Source organism: Vigna angularis, chromosome 1, assembly GCF_016808095.1.
Source record: "Vigna angularis cultivar LongXiaoDou No.4 chromosome 1, ASM1680809v1, whole genome shotgun sequence".
Classification (NCBI taxonomy): Eukaryota; Viridiplantae; Streptophyta; class Magnoliopsida; order Fabales; family Fabaceae; genus Vigna; species Vigna angularis.
The window spans coordinates 57,936,071-57,947,534 of record NC_068970.1 but is presented as its reverse complement, the minus strand read 5'-3'; the positions used below and the strand labels follow the sequence as shown (position 1 = coordinate 57,947,534).

General features: G+C 27.7%; 1 protein-coding gene across 1 annotated transcript; it reads left to right on the top strand.

Moving 5' to 3' along the window:
* Positions 1-6,815: 6,815 nt before the first annotated feature.
* On the top strand, positions 6,816-8,066 carry LOC108325699 (protein SENSITIVE TO PROTON RHIZOTOXICITY 1). Its single transcript, XM_017558798.2, has one exon. It carries the CDS (start codon positions 7,002-7,004, stop codon positions 7,989-7,991), a length of 990 nt encoding a protein of 329 aa, XP_017414287.1. The 5' UTR covers positions 6,816-7,001; the 3' UTR covers positions 7,992-8,066.
* Positions 8,067-11,464: the final 3,398 nt, after the last annotated feature.

Sequence of the window (11,464 nt, the reverse complement as noted above, 5' to 3'; positions counted from 1 at the left end):
TTTATGAAAACTTTGTTCACTTCTAACACTTCTAAATTTGAAATAGAATAAATGTATTTGAGAGGATAAAGAAAAAAAATGACATTGCTCCTTTTAAGAATTTGAATGCGAAAGTTAAAATATTTGAAAATAAAGTTTATAAATAATAACATGATAGATAAAAGAAATATTTTAATAAATCAAAATGTAATATCACAATTTTATCCTTATAGTTAAAATTAATATAAAATAAGATCTATTTAGTTAAAATTAATTTAAAATAAAATCTGAATAATTAGTTTTTATATAATAAAAAAATTAATATGAATAATTATTCTTATTATAATGTAGGCTTGCATGCATGTGTAACTGCTTCTCAAAAATATGGAAAGAGGGGAAGAAAACAAAACTAAAATTCGTAAAAGCATCATTCCAGTTTAACCAAGATAAAATCAAAAGTAATTTCTAAAGTGAACAAAGATAAAATCAAAATTATATAATTAATCGTACTAACTTTAAACATATTTTATAGATGATTATTTATGATGAAAAAAAGACAGGATTTATGAAAAAAAAATGTAAACATTTATTTAAAGAAAAGTAGGTGTTGGGAGCATTTGTATTTTAGAAACACGTCATGATTATTGAATAGATGAATACATGCATCTAAATATTAAATATTAAATATTAAATATTATACTTTTTATATGGAACTTACCGAATGAGGCCAAAGTCGGCCGTCTGTTATGACCAAATAATAATGTCTTCCAAAATGGGAAGTGAAAAGCAAGTCTTCATCTTCATTTTCATAATTCATAATATAATAATATATTACAACTCAATCGGAAAACCGCGTCTACTTTCAATTCAATTACTTTTTACAAAATTATAACTTGTGATTGAACTTAATAAAAATGTAATCATTATATATTTATTAACTTAGGAATATAAAGTCAATTAATTGAGATATTTAAGTTAAAAGTTAAGATGAATAAGGTCATTAATATTTAAGAAAATAAACTTTTTTATTTTTAACACTTTAAGTTGAAGATGAGATTTTAATCTCATTTCTTTATGATTTATTAATGTCGAATAAGATAATTGACATCTTGATCTTTATATAAATTTATTTATTTATTATTTATTTGTGTTGAACTTTTTTATATATTTTCTCTAATATCTATTACAAGTCAAAATTTTCTTTATATAGTTTTTATTTTATTTGTATTGAGTTACGAGTGGATATTGTTTGTAGATGTTTTTATGCCTTTTTGAATTGTGTATCAATATATATTGACACTGAAGAGTGCATTTCTTCGTGTGCATGGTTATTATCATTCTGATAATTTTTATGTCAGTATTTATATAAATTAATAAAGTTATCGCATATTTTTTATTAAATAGTATTTAGAAACTCTTGCATGTAGCAATATTTGAACTATATAATCTTAATTTAAGTGGATTGATTAATATGGTCACTGAAAGTGTATAATAGTTTTAAGCTACTCACAAATTAAAAAGATTCTGAAAAGCCAAAAATAAATTCCATTTCAAACATATACAAGGACTTATGTAATTAATAATGAATATGAAATGAAACATAAAAGGTATTTTTAGGAATTTTTTTAGCTTATTCATCTTTAGGAACTATTTTGAAAACACAAATATTTTGGAACCAAATTTACTATTATCTCCATTATTTAAAATGGTTTCTTTATCATTAAACTATTGATTTTAAGAATTTAAATTTTCTGTAAATAAAAGTCACAATATAATATAATGAAACAAGTAATCTAATTAACTTATATAATCCAAAAACATGGCCAAACTTTTTTTTACATGTTTAGATAACTTTTTATTACATTAAGTATATTTGTTTACCAACCAAATTCATTTAATTTGGTTCTAATGCATCTATATATTATAGTCCTCCAAAATTTTCAAAATGTAATTAAAATTATCTTCAAAATATATTTTTACATTAACAAGAGTGTGTCAAAATACAACTAATGTAACGTCCCGACAACTCAGAATTACTCCAGGCCAAGCACGCTTAACCATGGAGTTCTTATGAGTCAGGCTACCGAAAAACAAATGCATTTTTGGTGATATGAGAGTGTGCTTTGTCCTCACTCGCACACTTTCCGGGAAAACTTCCCGGAAGGTTACCCATCCCAGAATTATGCATTTTTGGTGATATGAGTAGTCAAATCAATTCCTTTAAGCTATCCTTCAACTGTATAGTCCCATACCTATACAGTCTCCAGATCCCTCTCATTCCGATGTATGTTCGATTCATCCATGTGTCTCTTCCACCAGAAACCTTGCCAAGAGCCGCTCCTTGTCTGTGCCCCCTGCACCGGCGTCACTCCCGCCCTCTTATCAGTGCCCGGGTGTCACAACTAATATATAAAAAGTGTGAACTTAAAGTTCTAAACTATCCACCCCTAATCTCGACGCAGACCACCGTTTTCATCTGCATCATATGATCATAGAATGTAAAATCTACGAACCAAACAAAAAACAGAGTAAATTCATAGAATTATAATAATTCATAAGAGTTATAGAGTATCTTCTCATAATAAAAGGCCTTATCAATCCAACCGTTTACATTTTAAATACTGTACTAATTTCAATTTATGTTATTTATTTAAAGTTATACAATTAAACTCAATAGTAAATAAAAATAAGAAAATAAAATATCAAAATCATGTCACATAATATATAGAAATAATAATGATATACTCATCTATAAAGAAACAGCTTAATCTTCAATTTTTCAGTAGGTATCAAATTTTTATCTCATCCTTATTTCTATCAATTACCATCAATTAAAAGGTATATTCGTACTTTGTACTCGTTTTCTTACGGTTTCCATATTAATTAATTACTTTTTATAAAAAAATTCAATATCAAAATGTGATATTCTTGTTTCTTTAATCTATTTCTCGCTTAATGATGTTTATTGTGTTTTGACATGACAAACGATGAATCACGCTGATCTTTTAAGGTGTTGAGAGTAATGGAACTTATGGATTGCATCAATGTTATTTGTTGTTTGTTACATAAATACAATTAACACTATTGGACGAAAAAAAAAAATTATATCCATGCATTTCTTAAATATAGAAACTTAACCATATCAAAGTTAAAAATAGGAACAAAATCAAGAATTGTGTTATAGTTTAAGGACCAAAATATAATTAATCCTATAAAAAAATTATAATTTTATTTATACATTTCACATTAGAGTGTCAAATAAAATTTCATGAAAATCAAATATTCGTTAATTTTGCAACCATTAATAAAACAAAGTTGATAAAAATTAAAAGTATTCTTAAAAAATTCTAAAAGGTAAACAAATATTTAAACTAAAAAATATTTTAAATGTATCTTTATTTTCATTCTTTAAATTCTAATGAAATATATTTTTTTATACACTAATAAAATCTACACTACTTCAACAAAATCACACGAAAAAAAAGAGATTAAGTTAATAATAATTTAAATTTATCATAGATATTTCATCTTTTGAATTTCAATATTTGTTGCATGGTTATAAACAAGATTTATCACAATTACATTAAATTATTATATTACAGTAAATGAATTTTTTTATACAATTGTAATGATAAAATTACACCCATTATAACAACTTAAAAAATAAAAATAATTATATATAAAAAAATAAAAATATTAAAAAGAATAAAGAGGAATAAACATATCTTCATGACAAGTTACACAATTTGAAGAAAAAAAAGTGTGTAGGTGAATTTTGTTTTATAAAATTAAAAACTAAAAATATTATATATAATTCTTAACTTTTAGTTTTATAATTTTTTTAATTATTTGACTTATAACTTATAAATTATTTAATAGACTATAAGTATTTTAATAATAAAAACAACAGTGAGGACAAGTACTAAAGTAAGTATGAAAATAAAGATGATATATATATATATATATATATATATATGTATATATATATATGTATATATCTATTTTCATTCTATATTCAGTTAAAAAAATTATATATTGCACATACTTATATATTTATCCAATTAATATAGAGATTTTTGTCACACTTATTCAAACACAGTATCGACAAAAATAATTTTATTTGTCATTGATAAATATTACTTCATAAAATTTGAGTAAAGGCTTTCAATTTCAAATAATAATGAATAAAATTAGGAAAAATGTAAAATAAAAGACCACGTGTGTTGATGATGGGTGACGTTGACGTTAGAATTTGACATACACAAATCGGACACGATGAGGTTAGATACACAAATATATTGCCGATTCTGCTGTATAATTGTTGAATTCCAACCATCAATTCTTAACGTGTAGTAATTTTTATTGAATAGTATTCTTTGACATTATAGTCATACTTTTAAAAATGATGGATCAAATTATTTTTATCGTCACTTAATATAATGGTTCAAATAACTAACATACATTTAATCATTATTTAAAAGAAAATTAGAAATAAACCTCATAAAATTATCTCTGGAGTAACTTTATATATATGTATATTAGTTTTAAAGTATATTATTATTATTAGTATGTAGAATTTACACTACTAATAAAGATAATCGCAATGTTGATGGTGATAGTTTTTAATAATGATAACAATATGACCATTGTAACTATAATGGTTTTGTGTTAGCTTATGATAAAAACATATAAATCACATAATTTAAATTAGCTTAATTGAAAATTAGTTGTTATTAAAGTTGATCCAATAAGAAAGATGATATAATAATAAGATAATTTGGCAAAAGAAAAGTGTAGATAATAATTGAAGTATATTTCAACACAAAAAGTATGTTGGGGAAATAAACGCGCGATTAAGGAATAATAATTCAGATATGGCTGCTGGCCGGCGGAATAGGATTAAGGGGTATGTTCTTAATAATATCTCTTTAGAAAAGCTTTTATAAATAAATATTTGACTCTTTTTCAGAAATAAAGCTAAACATAAAGTTTTACACTTACATGCCAACACATTGCAATAAACTTAGAGCTACCTAAAAGAATTTAAGAGCTTGTTATTTTGTTTTCTTTATTATTATAAGTTAATTCATTCTTTTAATATATTTTAATTTTAAATTTACCATTTCAGATAAATTTTATTTTTTATTTTTTGATTTTCGAAACAAGATAATCTACTTTGGTTATATGGGAAGCTCATTAATAAATATATGAATTCTTCATTACATCATGATATTATTAACTATCCAATGAGACAAAGTCTCAAAACTAACAAGTTCTTGGACATCATGATTATTTATTTTCATTTTTTATTTTTGTTGTAATGTATGATAAGTATAACATTTTGTGAATGCGGAGATGGATACAATACAATGTAAGATCCAGTTTACGTAAACTAATATATATGATTTCAAAGTATATGTAAAATAAAAATGTATTTTAAAATAATTTATAAAAATATTTAAAATAATTATTTTTTATTTATCATTAATCCAAATATTTTACTTTCTAACTAAGATTTCGGGCTCAGCAGTAACATTTTTTAATAATCATATTGCACCACCGAACAGTAGTGAATAAATACATTTTAGAAAATAAATAATTTTATTATGTAGTACGTCAACAAATTTCATACTATTTAAAGGTTAAAATAAATAAATAAATTATACATATGTTCCTCTTTTAATTCATTAAAATACCTTTTGAGATGAAATCATAATAAACTCACTGTAGAGAATACTTTTAACATTTAAATGTAGTAATTAATCAAATCGACACTATTTTAATAAACTTGATATTGGAACAACTATTTAACATATTATAAAAATTATAATTATTTATTTTTTAACTTTTTGAGTTTATTATTTTATTACTTTTGGATATCATATATTGTCATATGATTTTTTTCATGTTTTAATGTAAATTAGGTAAATTGGATCAAAGAAGATGTCCTCAATCATAAAGAAAAGAGTAATAGTATCATGTCATATTTTTACATTCATTTGACATAGAGTATAAGGATAAAATGATTATAAAAGTATAAATTTTTGTATTTTTTTAAAAAATAAAAGAATAAAAAATAGAGAAAGATAGTGTCAAATAAATATAAAAATTTAGGTGTATCAAAAAATTATTTTCCAAGAAAAACAATTAGATTAAATGTATAAGTAAGTAAATTATAATTATTTTTACTTTATTTAAATATAATCTCCAAAAAGAAACTTTTAATCGATATGATTACATTTAAAATTTTATATCAAGTTTTAATCAAAGAAAATGTTTTTTATATAGGCAAAATTAATAAATTTGTTAATTAACTTGAAAATTAATTAATTATATATATTTATATATGGAAAGAGTTTATGATATGATAAAACATATAGAGAAAATTATGAGTTCAAAACTATTATCTACAAATACGATATCATATATGATATATATTTATTTATACGTTGATATATTTATTCTGTATGATAGTGAGTGATATGGTGATATATGTATGTTGAAAAGTGTATAATAATTTTTAAAAATAAAATAAATATATAATAGTTATTATATGAATTCAAATTAAAACCATATATTAACATAAAAAATTCTAAACTTTATAAATTAAATATTTTATTAATAAAGTATTATAAAATATCAAATACAAATATCTGTCAAATACATATCCATAATCCAAATTGAACAATCGATATATATATTACAAATAATTAAACTATTTATTTCTAATGATTCCAATAATTCTTTAAGAACACCACCTATGCAAAATTGATTCGTGCAAATATAAAAATGAGTATAATAATAAGATGGTAAAAAGAAAAAGTGTAAAAAAAGATATAAAAGCAGTACTGTTTGTGAATTGACATCAACACGTGGCCATGTATGGACAAAAGGAATGGAGTCCTGAATTTCAAGTTTGTACAACAGACATCAGATCAAACCATATATAAGTAGTGTTAATGGAAATCACTTACACTCATCATAGTATAATCTTCTCATAAAAAATACTTCATCAAAACCACATGCCAAACACCACTCAGCAGTTCCCAATCAACAACATCAACTTCAACAACGATTCCCTGCATGTCTCCCTTCGCAACCTCTCCCAACTCAGCACACGAATGGATTCGCTTCAGAGCTTTGTCTCCCAATCCATTCAATCTCACACTCTCCTCACACACCACCAAATGAACATCGTATCCAACGAGATCCTAACCGCAATTCGCCACGTCATCACCAACGGCGCAGCCTTAGTCGCAGCGTCGGAGGACGTGCTTTCCCTTTCGGAGACTCCCACGTCGGAATACTCTCCCAACCCAAATACCAACCAAACAAACGTGGTGGAGCTGGACGCGATGGAACTCCTGGCGCAGCACCTCCACTTCTGCGAGGTGTGCGGGAAGGGCTTCACGCGCGACGCCAACCTTAGGATGCACATGCGCGCCCACGGGGACGAGTTCAAGACTGCGGACGCGCTCGCGAGCAGGGCGCGTGGCGAGACGCGTGGGAAAACGACGCGGTTCTCGTGCCCCTTCGAAGGATGCAACCGCAACAAGACGCACAAGAAGTTCAGGCCGTTGAAGTCGGTGTTCTGTCTGAGGAACCACTTCAAGAGGAGTCACTGTCCCAAAACGTTGTCGTGCGAGCGGTGTCGGAAGAAGAGCTTCGCGGTGCTCTCGGACTTGAAGAGTCACATGAAACAATGTCGGGGAGAGGCCACGTGGAAGTGCTCGTGCGGAACCACGTTTTCGCGGAAGGACAAGCTGTTCGGACACGTGGCGCTGTTCGAGGGGCATTTGCCTATGCTTGAAGAGGAGAAGGAGACCTCGGCGGTGGCGGCGGCGGCGGCGGCGGTGGAAGGGTTGGTGAAGGAAAGTGACGGTGGTTTGGATGGGTTACCTGAAGGGTTCTTTGATGGGTTGGACGAATTTGGGTTTGGTTCCACTGAAAGCACCTCTTCACCGGAAGAAACTTCGCCTTGGGGTTTCCCACAAATGGAAACTCATTTCTAATTTAATCAAAAGAGATTTATTGCAAGTATTTTATGTACTTGTTAAGAAAAATAAAAAGGAATAAATATTAGAAAATGATCCTTGTTCATTGAACAAAAAAAAAAAATAACCTTTTTTCAAAATTTGGAGCATATTAATCTCACAAACCTAATTAACTTGGAAACACATAATTTTTAGATAAATAACACAGTAGAAATGTTGATGATGATTCACTAACATACTTTCTATGTTAAATTTAAACAAACAGTACTGAGATTCAATAAGCAAGAAGTCAGACTCACAGTTATAAAACTTGGAGAAACTAGACTCAAATAATTGATTAAAATTTTAAAATTCATACAACAGAAGGATATTTAATAAGTCACAAAGTTTTATATCAAATTTTGTTATGAACAAAAGTTATATAAAGAATATGTTAACATGTTGTTAGTAAAAATGAGACTTATTTTTAAGGACAATCATTTTAAATTTAGATATTGTGGATACAAAAAATATAGTTAAAGAAATAGTTCATGATGACTAATAAATTTCTAATAATGAATATTTAACATCATAATAATAAAAAAGACAATTTTATATAAATTTTTTAATTAAATAACAATGTAAATAAACAACAAAAATTTACACTTTGCGATCTAAGATTTAAAATCTTGCATTATATAGGAAAAATAATAAATATCACGTGGACAAATGATCATAAGTTATTTTCATTTTTCTTTTACAGGAGTCAGTCCACTTTGTGGGTTGATTGATCCATCGTCAATTAATAAACTCTTTTAAATTTCTATTTCTTATAAATAAATCCTTTAGTCAAAATATTTTTAAAATAAACTAATATTTTATGTAACATTTCGTTTGAACTTTTATAGAATTACAAGAACAGAACCAACAATATAAAAAACAGTCAACTAATGATTAATCAGTAAAATTCTTTTGCAAAATGTAAATAAATTAACCATATTTTGTTTTCTAAAATATAGTCGACATTTCATTAAACAGTCAAGAAAATGTCAACTCTTCTTTCCTAATAAACCTTATTGTAAGTTGAAGTGGGATCAATCAAATTTTCACACCCATGAAGATTCCAATTCTAAATAATCAAGAGTTGAATTCCTTAATTTCCCAAAACGCTTTTGTTATTTGCTTCAAATACGAAATTTTGCAACCCTTAAGACTCAACAACAAAGTTTAATGTCCAGAAAAATGAACCCAAACTTAACCTTTTTGCACATTCAATCAAAATTGTCTTCGATCTAATTCTTCCACCTTTATGCCAAATACATAAATCAATTCCAATGAAATCTTTAAAAATATATATATTTATTGCTGTTAAGTAGACAACTCCATGACTATTGAATGGATTAACTAATGATTTATTTACATACTTATTGTTTATAGACTTTTGTTTTCATTAAAATTGTTTATAGTCTTTGATCACTTTCTATCATTATCAAGTAAATTTGTAAGAATATCGTAGTAGTACTCAAAGGTGTAACTTCTTAATTTCAACAGCTTATTACAACTAATAAAATAAGACACCATAAAATTGATAAACAAAATAAATTATCTCAACATATAATATAAATATATGATATTAACACAATTATATAAAAGAATAATTATAACAATAAAATATATCTAAAACAATTAAGGAAAACTATACTAAACAATTAGTAAGAATACTTTGCACTATCACCATCCTTAACCAAAGATGTTTCAACACATATCCTTCATGTGTTCACACAAATAAGGTGATCAATGTAAAATAAACAACTAAAAAACATAAGAAAACACCAAAACAAATGACAAGGTAAGGTAATATGCAAAAAAAAATTTCATAAAACAAACATAATGACAGTATCATACATCACTCATTCATAAAAACAATTATATCACATATAAAGACTCATACTAGACTCAATTATCCGAATACATTCATTTGACATTGGGTTTCACTATAGGCGTGCATTTTTGTAATAGTATTTGTACTCTATAAAGTCATAAAAAAAGGGATTATCACCCTACTACTCACAAGATTAATCTCATTTACACCTGAGACCAAATGGTCTAGTGGCTAGAACCTCTTATCATTCTCTTCCCTGACCATTCCTCTCTATATGAGTTGAATAGTTGGTAGAATATCAGGGTACCTCCTTTCTAACTCCCCAAGTGTCAATGTGTATACTAAGATCATCACCACAAAAAAAAATTCTTTGAAATTCTCTCAACACCATCACCATACATGTCCACAACCACAATCATCACCACAGATAATAACAAACATTATTATAAATATACATCAATTCCATCACATATATATTTCAAACAACCAAAGAAGAAAATAGATCCAAACATATACACTAATGCTCAAAGGTGGCACCCAACGTCAAACCAATCGCAAAAGGTGGCACCCAACATCAGTTATGGCGCTCAGTATTAGAAAGTGAGTTTATGCCTAACTCAACCCCACAAAACCGGCTTGTAGGGTGAGGTTTGCACCTCACTTATATATTATAATTTGGCCTTATCTCTAGTCGATATGGGACTTCCAACACACCCCCTTCACGCCGAGGTATAGACATCTCGTGCGTGATAGTAGAAATTGGGTGGTCCGATAGCGGCCCGATTGCGGGTGGAAGAGAAGAATAGAATGCCCACTTAGAACTCGCTAGGATAGGCTCTAACCATGGCTCTGATACCATATTAGAAAGTGAGTTATGTTATGAGAAAAGAAAGGATAGGAATTGTATTTCTTATTCCATCAGAAGAGAGTACAATTTTACATATATATAATTGTTTGAAACAATATATAAACGGAATATAAATATAAAAATAGAATATAAATATATGAAGATAAATGCACAGATATGAACGGAAAATAAATTAAATCTAATATCCCCCCTCAAGCTGCAGCATATATATCCTTAATGCTCAGCTTGGACAACAAAGATTGAAATTGTGCTGGATGCAAAGCTTTAGTATGAATGTCTGCAAGTTGTGCTGAAGTAGGAATGGACAGGAGCTTAATTACACCAGCTTGAACTTTATCTCTTATGAGATGACAATCAATTTCAATATGCTTTGTTCTTTCATGCATGGCTGGATTTTGTGCAATTTGTATAGCAGATTGATTGTCACAAAACAGAGAAACTGGTTGTGGTAGAGGTTGTTTCAAATCATGGAGCAAATACAGAAGCCATTGAATTTCACATGTTGTGGAAGCTAAAGCTCTATATTCTGCTTCGGTTGATGATCTAGATATAGTACCTTGCTTCTTGGATTTCCAGCTAATTAATGATGCACCATAGAACACATTAAAACCAGTCACAGACCTTCTAGTGTTAGGGCAAGCAGCCCAATCAGAATCACTAAAAGCCTTGAGAGCATGTTCTGTGTTGGAGGGAAAGAATAATCCTTGTCCTGGATTGTTCTTGATATATCTCAGGATTCTTATTGCTGCTGCATAGTGATCT

What these genes read in the sequence shown, in the direction of transcription:
- LOC108325699 (XM_017558798.2), top strand. Translation starts at nt 7,002, where the DNA reads ATGCCAAACACCACTCAGCAGTTCCCAATCAACAACATCAACTTCAAC.